General features: G+C 44.5%; 1 protein-coding gene across 1 annotated transcript in view; it reads left to right on the forward strand.

Moving 5' to 3' along the window:
• Nucleotides 1-15,821, forward strand: part of LOC138947096 (unconventional myosin-Ia-like) — a gene marked incomplete in the record, with an annotated part of 197,757 nt that overhangs the window by 175,604 nt on the left and 6,332 nt on the right. Inside the window, 6 exon segments of the mRNA XM_070318537.1 lie at nucleotides 4,428-4,589; nucleotides 7,399-7,530; nucleotides 9,701-9,807; nucleotides 11,030-11,165; nucleotides 14,693-14,845; nucleotides 15,361-15,497. Coding sequence (XP_070174638.1) covers nucleotides 4,428-4,589; nucleotides 7,399-7,530; nucleotides 9,701-9,807; nucleotides 11,030-11,165; nucleotides 14,693-14,845; nucleotides 15,361-15,497 — 827 coding nt within the window.

Genomic DNA, 15,821 nt, shown 5'->3' on the forward strand with positions numbered 1-15,821 from the left:
TCCTGTTTTACCCGAGCCTTGAAATGGATAACCTAGCTCTTATTAATCCTAACTTTGCTGTTTTTCTCAAAATGTTCCCACTGATCCTGTACGTGTGTTTGCGAGATGTATGTTTGAAATTTACCAGATATGCATGAAGTGTACTGAACATGGTGAGATTATTTGAGGTTAAATTTTTAAATTCCTGCATCATAACAAAACGTTTTGTGTCACGGCATAAAGAAAGACTTCTGGAAGTCTGCAAAAATTGGTAAAAAATTGTTTGTTTGTTTATCACTCTTGACGAAAGGATATTACTTCTTCAGTGAAGAAAAGCATTCATTTAGATGTTATTATACCAAAGAAAAGCTGAAAGGAGAAAGTAGGATATGAAACCAGCACAGCTTGCATGTGTTGTGATTATGCAGAGGGAATGAATTAAATATAATCCCCATTAGCTCAACCGAAAACAGCACAGTTAATTTTGTATTCCATTTTTTCAATGAATTTTGTCATACTTTTGCTGATTTTCACTTTTTTTCATTTTTTTAAGGCAAAGCTGATCGATGGACGGCGTCTTGAATAAAGTTCTTTTTCAGTATATAAAAACCAGAGACATTTTTATCATGATCAAGCATAACCCCGTATGAAGGAACCGTTTCACATGACCATGCATGCAGGACTGAGATGAATGACCTCCTTGACCTTGAAGAATGAACCTTTTGGCCTTGACTGTGAAGAATTAACTGTTTGACCTTGAATTTGAAGAATGCACGGTTTGACCTTGACTTTAAAGCCTTGCTTGACAGAATGCAGCTTACTTGCCATGAGAATTGTCCTGGCTGTAAAAGCACTATTCTCACCTTCTGTTTTTTTAACTCTCACACTCACCCCTAATTTCTAGCAAAAATGCACGAATTTCACGATGTAGGCCGGCTTTTCTAATTTTCGTTGCCACTTCTAAAACAATGTTTATTTAGATACATATACTGACAAACTGTTATTTTTAATTTTAGTTTATATAACTTATAAGAAAGGTTATTCATGCAAAGTAATTATTTTCCTTGAGACTAAGGAATACTTTAGATTGTGATTTAATCAAACTTTGTTGATTTTGATGAGGTTTGAATAATTTATTCAAGCCTTTTTTCACTTGGGTATAATGTGTGTGTGTGTGTGTGTGTGTGTGTGTGTGTGTGTGTGTGTGTGTGTGTGTGTGTGTGTGTGTGTGTGTGTGTGTGTGTGTGTGTGTGTGTATGTGGGACGGAGTGATTGAGTTTGTGTTACTGTTTGTCGATTTCTTACGTGAGCCTTGAAGGGGGGGGGGGGGGGGGTGTGTGTTAGGGTATAATACAGATAGCGAATACAATTGGTTGTGTGCATGTATGTTTTTTTTAATGTAATTGTATTGTGCTTAAGTACCAGTACGTTGTAGATTTGTTGTAAAAGTTCTCCATTTTGTACTTTTAAAGAAAGACATGTTAGATATTGTGGAGATGAACTGTTTTGATGTTAATATTAGTTTTTAGTCCCTAATTTTCATAAAAGCTTAACTAATTTAGATAGGTTAAAAGCACATTTAGATGGGTATATTTAAAGGCACAGTACCCATAGCACATTTAGATGGGTATATTTAAAGGCACAGTACCCATAACTTAAGTTGAGCTGCACAAATTTGGCCTGTCTGGAATCTGGATTTAAATTACCCATTTTATAGACAGTTTAATTTGCAAATTCAAAGCTGAGATTTTTTCACAAGCTCCACACAATTTTGAAATTTGTATATATCAGTCTTGGTGAAAGTCTTGAATAAGCTGTCAGATTTTGAATGTTACATTTGAAACAACTGAAAGCAGATATGAGTCACTTGGCTTTTATTGGGAGATGGACTGTGCCTTTAAAATGTATATATTGTATGTGTATATATATGTACTGTAGAAGGTGCAATCACATATAATATGAGGTAATTCTTTTGGTTGGAAAATTATCTGTATGAAGTGCATGCATGATAGACCTTTTTTTTTTAAACTGGAATTAAACCCTTCACTGCCACAGTATAACAGCATTATCCGAACGGTCTATGGGAAAGAAATGTGTTTAGAACCCCTACAAGTACTTGGACAGTGGTTACCTCCCATTTAGTTTTCAGAAATGTCCTGAAATGTTGTTGACACAAATCCCACGTATGAGATACGGTTATGGGCGTAGGACAAACCGAAAATGACCACGTATTACATACGGGGTGGGCAGTGAAGGGGTTAACAAGATACATGACTGTGATGTCTCGACAAATATTGAAATAATTGTTTTCCCCTGGAGATGCTTTTTTGCATGGTTCAAATTATTCCCAGCATGGAGTCCTAGAGTAAAATGTGTCCCATGGTTTAAAGTTATAGAGTAAAAGTGTCCCATGGTTTAAAGCTTAGAGTAAAATGTGTCCCATGGTTTAAAGTTATAGAGTAAAATGTGTCCCATGGTTTAAAGTTATGGAGTAAAAGTGTCCCATGGTTTAAAGTCATAGAGTAATATGTGTTCCGTGGTTTAAAGTCATAGAATAAAATGTGTCCCCATGGTTTAAAGATGTGTACTTTCCTTCCTTTGTAAATATCACCTTGCATATCATCACAGAATCACGCAGGCTTTACATGGGATACAACCATCCATCCACTTGAACACCGGCACGGTGGGCCTAGTGGTAAGGCGTCCGCCCCGTGATCGGGAGGTCGTACCGTGGGTTCGAACCCCGGCCGGGTCATACCTAAGACTTTAAAATTGGCAATCTAGTGGCTGCTCCGCCTGGCGTCTGGCATTATGGGGTTAGTGCTAGGACTGGTTGGTCCGGTGTCAGAATAATGTGACTGGGTGAGACACGAAACCTGTGCTGCGACTTCTGTCTTGTGTGTGGCGCACGTTATATGTCGAAGCAGCACCGCCCTGATATGGCCCTTCGTGGTCGGCTGGGCGTTAAGCAAACAAACAAACAAAAAAAGCCACATGAACACATAGTACAAACCAACAGACTGCCAACGTTCCAAAATTTCAATAACAAACGTTCCAACATTAACTTACCTTTCTTGGTTTTTTTGTTCTGCTTCATATACAGACTGGGAATGTTATGTTGAATAGTTTTTGTAATTGATACCTGTGTCAATCTGCACAATCTTGCTGGCAATAGTTCCCAGTCTGCAGGAAGCAGGCTGGCTGTTGATTTTGGCTGTGTGTCTGAGTTGAGAGGTGAGTTTATCCCACGTAAAAGTCTGGACAGTTCTGTGTTGGTTTGCTTGTGTGCTGACGTGGAAAGGAAGGTACAGGTATATACATGTACCCTCAACGCACTCAGAAGAAATTCACATAACAATTTATTAAAGACATGATATAGTTAAAAAATAAAAAAAAGAATTCTGTACTCACGATACAAGGACAACACAATACAATACGAATTTTCGCTTATGAAAGCTTCATCAGGATCAGATTTTTTAGTTGTTTTAAACAAGACGTCTCTTTTTGACCCACTCTTTTGAAGTGAAATCTCTCATGCCATATCCAAAGAAAGCTCGAAAAGACGACATAGCGTGAAGTGAAATATCTTATGCCATATCCAAACAAAGCTCGAAAAGACGACATAGCATGAATAATGGCGTCACGTAAACATTCTGTCACTTCTGCATGTCTCCCGAAGAAATGACAAAGAATTTCGAGGACAAAGTTTGTCTCAGTGACTCAAACATATCAGCAGTAGAAAATGAATGGTAAGGTCACCACCAGGCTGTCCATGTATTGGTGTTCAATATCAGTAAGGGCATCCCAAGAATTCTAACCATTACAGTTGATTCCTTTTATAACCAAAGTAAAATGAAACCAATGAACAATTTTTTCTGTTCATGCATGCACACTCAGCAGTTGGTGTATATATTTGGAAAATAGTTGGTGTCACAGAGTTTTAATTTCCATTATCTCCTAGCTTATGTGTGCCATGTTTCTTTTTGTCTTCAAAGAAATGACAGGAAAAAAGTTCAGAAAATATAAATAAAGCTGACAAAAGTCCATTATTCAAGTGGGTTTTTTTCTACTGGTATTAAAGTTTTCTTGATTTTGGTCCTAACCTGTGGATTCAATTCCAAATGAGTTATACTTTGTGGACTTAGGCATGCCCTTATTCATGCTTTCAGTAAGTTTTAAGCTCATAACAGAGGAGAACAACTGATGGAGGCAATTAACAGTTCCTGTGTGGCCACTGAAATCATTTCCAAACACAGAATAAAACTCTGTCCCTGTATAACCACAAGAAAGTCAAAACAAAACACACGAAAAGAAGCTTGGCACATTTTTGTTGTTCGTAGCACAACCTTGTATATACATAGTCACTGTGCGTAACCCTTTTGCCTGCCAACCTTGACCTTTGCTTGCCCTTGCCATGACCTTGGTTTGTGGGCGCCGGGTGCATGCAGGCGCGCCATCTGCTGGCGAGCATGAAGAGGGAGAGGAGGGAGTATTGGGCGCAAGGGGTCATCCTCAAGTATTTCCGCGGTTGGCAGGTGCGCCGAGTCTTCAAGCCAAAGTTCAGACGAATCGCCGGTCCCAAGGTCGCACGCTTTGTCAAGACTGCCCTGGTGAGTGAGGGGGGAGAGAGAGGCCGAGGGTGTGTGTGTGTGGTTGTGTGTGGTTGTGTGTGTGTGTGTGTGTGCGTGCGTGTGTGTGGTTGTGTGTGTGTGTGTATGCGCGCACGAGTGAGAATGTATATGTATGTACAAGGTTGTCGTCAGCAAGACTGAGACTGGTCTTTTTTGCACAGAATCAAATGACGACATTTATAACAAATGACGTCATTATCAAGATTGGTACACAACGTATTATTGTGCATAATTTCTTTGTGATCCGTTATGTTTTCGTAAAGATACAGTGTATTTAGTCATGTAAGCGAGAGACACTGGCCTAAAAAATGGCGGCAAAAAGCACATTTTCAGAGAAGGATTTTCGATCCTACATCAAAATAAGAACGGCACTTGGTAAAACGGCCGGTGACATACTTGAAGAGCTGAGAACTGTAAGCCCAGGCACAGCACCATCTCGCGCGACAGTTTTTCGGTGGGCAAAGCATTTCTCAACAGGGAAAACGTCTGTGGAAGATGCAAGGGGAAAAGTGAAGAAACCACCTGTAACCGACAATAAAATGGTGTCCCATGTGCAACGGTTAGTTGATGAAGATCCCCGAGTGAGCAGTCATTTTATCGCCGAAACACTGGACATTTCGTCGTCGTCTGTCTTGGGAGTTTTAAAACACAAACTTGGATACACAAAGGTGTGCGCGCGATGGGTACCACATTTCCTCACTGAAGAGAACAAGAGGTGTAGGGTTACGTTTGCCCAACGGCTACTCAAGATATACGACGGATGTGATCAAAAACGCTTGGATGAGATCGTGACTGGAGACGAAACTTGGGTGTACTTCTTTGAGCCAAAAAGAAAAGCTCAAAACAAAGCATGGATAAAAAAAGGTGCCAATGCCCCTCGGATCGTGCGAAAAAGTCGCTCCGGCAGGAAGGTTTTATACACAATATTTTATAACACAAAGGGCGTCATTTTTCAAAAACCACGCGAAAAAGGCAGAAGCATCACTGGGGTGTACTACAAGGAAAAAGTTCTTGCTGGCATCGTTCGTTACTACAAGAGAGCCAGACCAACTACAGGATTGAAAGGGATCAAATTACTTCATGATAACGCACCTGCTCACAAATCCAAGGTGGTGAAAGAGTACCTGGAGGAAGAAAACTTTGAAACTTTGCCACATCCTCCCTACTCTCCTGATCTTGCACCCTGTGACTTTTTTTTGTTTCCTCATCTGAAAAGACAATTGGCTGGGCGTCGATTTGACAGTCGATCAGCCCTCGGATCGGCTGTTTTCCAGTGTCTGAACCAGGTGCCAAAAAACGACTTCAAACGGTCATTTCTTGACTGGGTCCAACGACTTAAACTGTGTGTAGCCGCTAAGGGAGAATACTTCGAGGGTTTGAAATAAAAAACAACTGCATCATCTAAAGATTTCCCGGTTTTTGAGACCAGTCTCAGTCTTGGTGACGACAACCTTGTATGTGTCTATATATCTGTGGTTTCGTGTCTGTCTGTTTCTGTGTGTCTGTATGTTTGCATTCTTGTATGATTGTGTATATGCTTCTGTCTGTCTGTCTGTGTGTGTGTCCTCTATTTAGAAGTAACCCCACAGCACTAACATTCCTGTATCGTCTTCCTTTCCTAGAGAGAAAAAAATGAATGAAGTATTTTTATCATTACAGTGGAACCCCCCCCTTTTTAAGACAAAAAAAATCTGAGAAAATCAGGTCTTAAAAAAGAGTAAGTCTTAAAATGAGGGGACATTTACAGAGGTTATGAACAGAAATCCTGAAGAAACAGCTAGGGTCTTCTTCTTCTTCTTGCGTTCGCCGTCACACCATCAGTTTAGTCTGCGAGACGAATGACGTCGTGGCTTCCAGGTCTTGTCTGCTCCCATAGAGTTTGGTGCGGAGAGGGACTGATGCTGGCCACACTTTGTCTCATGACTCCTTCTGCATTCCAATGCATCACCATAAAAGGTTGACGCTTCTTGGATGTTGAAGTGGTTGTTGTGCTACCAGTCGCATTCCTCCTCCGTCCCCTGGCGCAGCAAGACGGACGAGAGGGACCTCCAGTAGCTGAGGTTGGACTCCTTTGAGGCTTGGAGCCCGGCGCTGCCTCACCCTGGAGGGACCTCAGTGGGCGAGCGCCATGAGTGTCGCTTCTATCTGATGGTGTCATGGTTGGCGTTGATGCGTGGTACCATGGTTTATTAGAGTGCGCCGTGCAGCCCAGTACCTCCGTCTTCAGCACTCGAGGTTTCTGTCGGGGTTGCCTCACCCTTAGCTCATGGCCCGTACGTCCTACCCTGAGAGCACAGGGGGGAGGATTTGCCGGGATCCCACCCGGAGCTAGGGTTTTAATGCGCCCACAGTCGCATTAGATGAGTCCCGTCGAAGGGGGATGGAGCATTTCGAAGAGAGTAGCAGTGCCGCCTGCTACCCCACTCCACCCTGGTAGAAAACACCGCCAGTTTGGTCCGCGGCCGCAAGCGGCTGGTCTTCATATCTGAAGTCCGTTCCCCTATCCGCCACCCGGGGACGCGCTGGGTTGGGGGTGGTCGCCCCACTGAAAGTCCCACACTGGGTTGGGGGTGGTCGCCCCACTGAAAGTCCCACACTGGGTTGGGGGTGGTCGCCCCACTGAAAGTCCCACACTGGGTTAAAGAAGTTCAGCCTGTCCCAGAGCTAGGGTCTTGAAAGGGAGGGAGGCGTAAATTGGGGAGGGGGGGGGGGGTTAAAAGGAGAGTTCCACTGTATCATTATAGTATGAAGCAGAGCATGTCTGACGCTGATGGTGTGGTGTTGACAGAAACGGCGCTACCTGTTGAAGCTGCGAGATAGCCTGCCCTCCATGTCCCCCATCAGCCAGGACTGGCCCGCCGCCCCGCGACGATTCAAAACCACCTCTGAGGTGCTCTGCAAACTCTTCCATCGCTGGCGGGTACGTAGCAAACCTTGGGGCTTTCCTGTCTTAGCTTGTGTTTAAATGCTTGTGTATTTAAAGCTTATGTGTGTGTGTGGAGGGGGTGAGTGGCTGTTAGGTAGGCAACAAACACGTATGGTGTGTTATGTGTTCACATGGTTTGTACAAAGATTGTGTGAAGGGGGGGGGGGGGGGGGGGGGGCACTGGCCAGTAGGTAGACATCAAACACTGTATTTTGATAGGATGTGTTGACTTGGTTTGATCAAAGATTGTATTATGTGGGAGTGGATTAGGAGAGGGGGGGGGGGGGGGGCATGTTTGAGAGAAGTGATGGTAGGTAATTAACAAACACTTGTGCTCCTGTGTTGTGTTGAAATAATTATACATAGGTTGAGCACTCTTATGTGTGTGAGTGTATGGGAAGGAGAGGGTGCAGATGAATGGGGGGGAGTGTGTATGAAGGTATGTGGATTTGTGTAAGGGTAGTAATGTGTGTGCGAGTATGTATACTGTTCAAAAAAAGAAACGCATAGCTTGTAATATTTGGTTAATTTAGTTATATGGCTACAAGGATATCCACCAAACTGCAGAAAATGTTTATCTGGTCGTCGACCTTTCGTCCATTGCCACAAGTGAGCTCTGCACGTGACGCATGCGTTATCAGTGGCTACAATGTCAAAATTGCTCATTTGGCATGACCACTCGTCATGCTTCAGTGTAATCTCGTGAAACTCGGGGAATATTGAGCTCTCACCATGTCTTCCAAAACCCATAAAAGCGGATTGTTCGCCACAAAGAAATCAGACGACAATTCAGCGACGAAAGATGGCCCGATTGAGCAGAGAAGACCGCCAAATTGCATTGGGTCGTTTACAAGCAGGCCAAAGTCAAAGTGCAATCGCCAGGCACTTCCACGTGTCCCAGAGCACCATCCGTAGACTGTGGGTCAGGTTTCAAGCCACTGGCTCCGTTGCTGACTTGCCACGAGCGGGAAGACCAAGGGCGACAACTGCTGCTCACGACCGCTTCATACGGCTCCGCCACCTCCGGAATCGTTTCCTGTCGGCCTCATCTTCTGTCCAGGCTCTCCCCGGGCCACACCGATTATCGGACCAGACCGTGCGGAACCGCCTGCATGAAGCTGGTTTGAGAGCTCGCAGACCTCACAGAGGAGCTGTCCTCACCCGCCGCCATCGCCAGAACCGAGTGCAGTGGGGCAACCAGCACCTTCGCTGGACCGTCCGGAATCACTGGAGACACGTGTGGTTCAGCGACGAGTCCTACTTCCTGCTCCAGCGACATGATGGTCGGAGGACTGGTCTACCGGAGAGTAAACGAACGTTACGCGCCCAACTGTGTGGATGAGGCACCCGTTCATGGTGGTGGAGGCGTCATGGTGTGGGGGGCGATCAATACCGCTGTAAGGAGCACCCTGGTGCACGTCCAAGGGCGCATAACTGCCCAGCGATACGTGGAGGAAATTCTGCGCCCACACGCCCTTCCTCTTCTGGCTGACCAGGATGCCATATTCCAGCAGGACAACGCTCGCCCGCACACAGCACGACTCACCACCCAGTTCCTCACCGACCACCATGTCCAGGTGCTTCCCTGGCCATCCATGTCGCCAGACATGAACCCGATAGAACACCTCTGGGATGAATTGGACAGACGTGTGCGCAGGCGAGAAGAAGCGCCGGCAAATCACCGCGATCTATTGCAGGCACTTCAGGAGGAGTGGGACACCATCCCACAGCAAGATATCCGGCATCTGATCCAGTCCATGCCCAGAAGGTGCCGGGCAGTTGTTGCTGCTCTAGGCAGTCACACCCCCTACTGACTTGACAGCCTCGGCACCCAATCGTATTGATTGACTGATTGATTTGAAGATGCAAATGAACTGTGTGTGCATTCAACTGTGTCCATACCAAATTTCAAACAAATAATCTAAATATTGGATTTTCTGTTAATTTTTTCGACAAATAAAACAAATTTGGCAAGTAGCAACTATGCGTTTCTTTTTTTGAACAGTATATGTTTCAGTGAGCGCTGTTGTTGTTGCTGTTTTTGTATGATCTATGTGCAGTATCTTAAGTCATTAGGATTGTTTACATTTTAAAACTCTCCAGCCACACTTTTTTTTTTGGTGTTTTGATTTCTGCATGCACATTTTTTTTATGTTTGATTTAGTGTGCGAAGTACAGGCAACGATTCGATGAAAAATCACGACACAGGATGAGAGAAAAAGTTACAGCCAGCGACATCTTCAAAGACAAGAAAGAAATTTATCCTCCCACGTGAGTTCTTATATGTTTTTCATGGAGCTGTGGTGTCATGTGTATTTATGTTTTCATAGGAAAAACGTGTGATTTGCAAGCCTGAAAAATACAGGCTGTGTTTCAATTCATTCATTTTCGTAACTGAAAACACGCTTTAAGTTCAGAGTTAGGCATAAGTGAGTGTGTATGTTCTGGAAGAAGAAAATTGATTCAAGAATGTTGTACCCTGTTCAGTAGCAAAAAAATGGTGTCATTGATGACAGTACACATTGTACAACAGTACACATTGTACAACAGTACACATGGTACAACAGTACACATTGTACAACAGTATACATTGTACAACAGTACACATGGTACAACAGTACACATTGTACAACAGTACACATGGTACAACAGTACACATTGTACAACAGTACACATTGTACAACAGTGCACATGGTACAACAGTACACATTGTACAACAGTACACATGGTACAACAGTACACATTGTACAACAATACACATTGTACAACAGTACACATGGTACAACAGTAGTCCCTTGCTTTCAAGACCCTAAAGATGCGAGGAATTTAGGACTTTACTTACAAGAGAGGGAGTCTCAAGAGGGAGGTAAATTTAATGACACTATGAAGGAAATGTCTGAGAAAAAGAAGTCTTATAGTAGAGGGAGTCTTACAGTAGAGGGAGTCTTAATTCTTATAATAGAGGGAGTCTTATAGTAAAGGGAATCTTATAATGGAGGGAGTCTTAAAATGGAGGGAGTCTTATAGTAAAGGGAGTCTTATAATGGAGGGAGTCTTATAATGGAGGGAGTCTTACAGTAGAGGGAGTCTTATAGTAAAGGGAGTCTTATAATGGAGGGAGTCTTATAGTAAAGGGAGTCTTATAATGGAGGGAGTCTTATAGTAGAGGGAGTCTTACAGTAGAGGGAGTCTTATAATGGAGGGAGTCTTATAGTAAAGGGAGTCTTATAATGGAGGGAGTCTTATAGTAGAGGGAGTCTTATAGTAGAGGGAGTCTTATAATGGATTGAGTCTTATAGTAAAGGGAGTCTCATAATGGAGGGAGTCTTATAATGGAGGGAGTCTTATAATGGAGGGAGTCGTATCATGGAGGAAGTCGTATCATGGAGGGAGTCGTATCATGGAGGAAGTCGTATCATGGAGGGAGTCGTATCATGGAGGTGACACTGTACCTGGTGACACTGTACCTGGTGACACTGTTGTTCTGTGTCAGCGTGCCGGTGCCTTTCAAAGGAGACTACGTGGGACTATCCCAGAACCTCAAGTGGCAGAAAACGTACAAACCCACCGATGACGCGTACGTTGTGTTTGCTGACAACGTCATGAAGATCAACAGAGCCGATGGAAAGGTAGTAGTCTATTTCACTTTTCTCCTGCATATTGGTTTTTGAGTTAGCGACAAAAGGTCTTGTTATAACATAAGCTATAGGCTATATACACTCTTCAAAAAAAGTTAAGGATCGGTTGAAAAAACGGATCTAATTATAAAAAATTGCCAAAAAAATTAAACATCGACATAATAATTAAAAGATTAATGTGTTTGAATTAACAAATGAACAATGAGTCTTGACCTAGAATTTTGTTTGGCAGGCAGAGTTATTTCCCTTTGTGGGACTTCTCAAAAGCTTCTGCATTTTGGAAGAAAAAGGGTGTTTTTTATAGCCCCATGAAATTTGCGGAACGCATGCCAGGGCAAAAGGTTGTGATGCACGTGCTACTACAGGGTCCTGGCTATGAACGTCGCTCACCAGCTTGTGTTTAAAGGTTGACACGCTGACACAATTATGCACAGTAGCAACATGCCCCCACGAAGAAAACTGAGCGATTTGGATAGAGGAAGGGCAATAGGATGGCTACAAGATGGTGTTGCTGCCAGGCAAGTGGCCCAGAGGCTTGCAGTGGCTCCCTCTGTCATCATCAGACTAAAACAGAGATTCCACGCAATTGGAAGAGTGCAGGAGCGACAACGTTCTGGTCGGCCCAGAGTCACCCCACAAAGAGAGGATCGTTTCATTCAGAGGCAGGCCATGCAACAAAGAATGGCTACGGCAAACAACATTAGGCAACGCCTACAAGCTACCACCAACAGTGTTGTTAGTGGTCAGACGATCCGAAACCGCTTACACAACTTTGGCTTGCGTGCAAGGCGTCCAAGTCCGAGGAACAACCCTGACCGCTAATCACCGAGCAGCTCGCCGAGCCTGCTGCACTCAACATGTGAGGTGGCAACGTCAGCAGTGGGCTCAGGTGTTGTTTACAGATGAGTCCCGCTTTTGCTTGGAACCTGCTGATGGTCGCATCCGAGTGTGGAGGCGTCGCGGAGAGCGCTTCGAAGAAGGCGCTGTTCTGGAACGACAGCGTTTTGGCGGAGGCTCTGTGATGGTCTGGGAAGGGATCATCACGTCTAAGAACACCTCTGTACCATCTAGTGGGCAACTTGACCGATGTGTCCGCTACCAGAATGAGATCCTCCAACCCCTGGTCGTTCCAGCCCTCCAAGCGATCGGCCTTCGTGCGATCGCTTCTTCAGGATGACAACGCACCTCCCCATCGCTCTGCAGCTGTAAACACCTTCATCCAGCAGACCAGGGTCAACAGGATGCTGTGGCCAGCCAACAGCCCGGACCTGAACCCCATAGAGCACATGTGGGATGAGCTTTGTCGTCGGGTACAGCAACATCACCCTCCTCCTGCCAATCTGGGTCAACTGCTGCAATGGCTCCAGCAGGAGTGGAATGGAGTTCCCAGAGCATTCATATGCAACCTGATCCACTCCATGCGCCAACGATGTGTTGAATGCCTGGCACACAACGGAGGGCGCGCGCGTTATTAACACTGATTCACATTGTTGTGAATTCCATTTTCGAGGGTTGTCACGTTTGACACACTCTAGCTAAATTGTCGCTGCCGCGTTCGATCTTTGCTTTGTTTGTCATTACTCCTTGATTGAATTATATAATTTTTAAAAAATGAAAGAATTCGGTCTTGTCTGTTTTGTGTGGCGTGCTTGTAAAAAAGTGATCCTTAACTTTTTTTGAAGAGTGTATATCTATAGGCGGTATAGCCTATAGGCTGCCTGTTAACATAGAGGTTTTCTGAGGCATTTTTTCCACGCACACCCCAGTGTTCCCAGCTACCATTGCGAAGGGGCTCACAGGCTGTGTTGTTACTGGACCCTTTAACCTGGTCATGACTGTGGATTGTGTGATGTGTGTGTTACAGATGGTGTCCAAACTGATGGTGATCAGCTCACAGGCTGTGTGTTACTGGACCCTTTAACCTGGTCATGACTGTGGATTGTGTGATGTGTGTGTTACAGATGGTGTCCAAACTGATGGTGATCAGCTCACAGGCTGTGTGTTACTGGACCCTTTAACCTGGTCATGACTGTGGATTGTGTGATGTGTGTGTTACAGATGGTGTCCAAACTGATGGTGATCAGCTCACAGGCTGTGTGTTACTGGACCCTTTAACCTGGTCATGACTGTGGATTGTGTGATGTGTGTGTTACAGATGGTGTCCAAACTGATGGTGATCAGCTCACAGGCTGTATTGTTACTGGACCCTTTAACCTGGTCATGACTGTGGATTGTGTGATGTGTGTGTTACAGATGGTGTCCAAACTGATGGTGATCAGCTCACAGGCTGTGTGTTACTGGACCCTTTAACCTGGTCATGACTGTGGATTGTGTGATGTGTGTGTTACAGATGGTGTCCAAACTGATGGTGATCAGCTCACAGGCTGTATTGTTACTGGACCCTTTAACCTGGTCATGACTGTGGATTGTGTGATGTGTGTGTTACAGATGGTATCCAAACTGATGGTGATCAGCTCACAGGCTGTGTGTTACTGGACCCTTTAACCTGGTCATGACTGTGGATTGTGTGATGTGTGTGTTACAGATGGTGTCCAAACTGATGGTGATCAGCTCACAGGCTGTGTGTTACTGGACCCTTTAACCTGGTCATGACTGTGGATTGTGTGATGTGTGTGTTACAGATGGTGTCCAAACTGATGGTGATCAGCTCACAGGCTGTGTGTTACTGGACCCTTTAACCTGGTCATGACTGTGGATTGTGTGATGTGTGTGTTACAGATGGTGTCCAAACTGATGGTGATCAGCTCACAGGCTGTATTGTTACTGGACCCTTTAACCTGGTCATGACTGTGGATTGTGTGATGTGTGTGTTACAGATGGTGTCCAAACTGATGGTGATCAGCTCACAGGCTGTGTGTTACTGGACCCTTTAACCTGGTCATGACTGTGGATTGTGTGATGTGTGTGTTACAGATGGTGTCCAAACTGATGGTGATCAGCTCACAGGCTGTGTGTTACTGGACCCTTTAACCTGGTCATGACTGTGGATTGTGTGATGTGTGTGTTACAGATGGTGTCCAAACTGATGGTGATCAGCTCACAGGCTGTATTGTTACTGGACCCTTTAACCTGGTCATGACTGTGGATTGTGTGATGTGTGTGTTACAGATGGTGTCCAAACTGATGGTGATCAGCTCACAGGCTGTGTGTTACTGGACCCTTTAACCTGGTCATGACTGTGGATTGTGTGATGTGTGTGTTACAGATGGTGTCCAAACTGATGGTGATCAGCTCACAGGCTGTATTGTTACTGGACCCTTTAACCTGGTCATGACTGTGGATTGTGTGATGTGTGTGTTACAGATGGTGTCCAAACTGATGGTGATCAGCTCACAGGCTGTGTGTTACTGGACCCTTTAACCTGGTCATGACTGTGGATTGTGTGATGTGTGTGTTACAGATGGTGTCCAAACTGATGGTGATCAGCTCACAGGCTGTGTGTTACTGGACCCTTTAACCTGGTCATGACTGTGGATTGTGTGATGTGTGTGTTACAGATGGTGTCCAAACTGATGGTGATCAGCTCACAGGCTGTCTTGTTACTGGACCCCAAGTCGCTGGCCCTCAAGTACCGTATCCCTCTCAACCTGGTCACCAAGATCTCCACGTCGCCCTTCAAGGACAAACTCATCGTCTTTCACTTGCAGAAGGTATGTCACTTCTTTGGTTTATTGGCTAGACTTGTGATCCTATGGGAATATAAGTGTAATGGGATGCAGGGACAGAGTGTGTTTTGATGCATTCAAGCACAAGGACGGTGCGACTGAGTAGGCTAAAATTTGTGTGCATGTTTAAACTTCACTGCTCTTTCTTTAGTGCTGCAAAAATTGCATTTAGTAGACATGATCCTATGGGAATATACCTGTGATGGGATGCAGGGACAGAGTGTGTTTTGATTCATTCAAGCACAAGTACGGTGTGACCGAGTAGTCTAAATTTGTGTGCATGTTTGAATTTCACTTCTCTCTTCCTTTAGTGCTGCAGAGATTTTCAACGATCACTTCTGTTGGTTTCAAGACTAGTTGGAAGAATTTATGTATCATCAGTTTAAATCTAAGTCAATTAGATGTGTCCGTTACAAAGCAAAAGGAATGTTTGAGTGGATGTTGCACAACTGTGAATGATAGTCCTTTGATATTGATGTACATGAACTGTGCTGTTTCAGCAGGAGAATGGCGACGTGCTGACCAAGAAGGGAGACTTTGTGTTCAGCAACGACAACCTGGTGGAGATCGTGGCCAAGGTTGTCATGGTGATACAGCAACTGACCGGCAAGCAGCCGGAGGTCCAGGTCTCACAACGGTGAGTGCACACTTTTCCAGAGAATTCTAACGGACTTGAGGATGTTTCAAAGAGCTCTGGTCATAAAGAGCTCTGGCCCTTTCACTGTTTTCCATACTCAGAAAAGTTGTGATACTAAACTTGATGTAGCTTATGTTTCTTCTTAAAAATGCGTGTCACATCTTGTTAAATTGGTTTCTTTGCTGTTTGAAAAGTTGATCTTTCGTCACAAAAGATTTGTGCTGGCTGGATGAATGGAATTGTACATGCACACGTGTGTACAAATGCACAACCAGGCATGCCTATGCTCACACACACACACACACACACACACACACACACACA

This window comes from Littorina saxatilis, linkage group LG14 (genome assembly GCF_037325665.1).
Source record: "Littorina saxatilis isolate snail1 linkage group LG14, US_GU_Lsax_2.0, whole genome shotgun sequence".
NCBI classification, from domain to species: Eukaryota; Metazoa; Mollusca; class Gastropoda; order Littorinimorpha; family Littorinidae; genus Littorina; species Littorina saxatilis.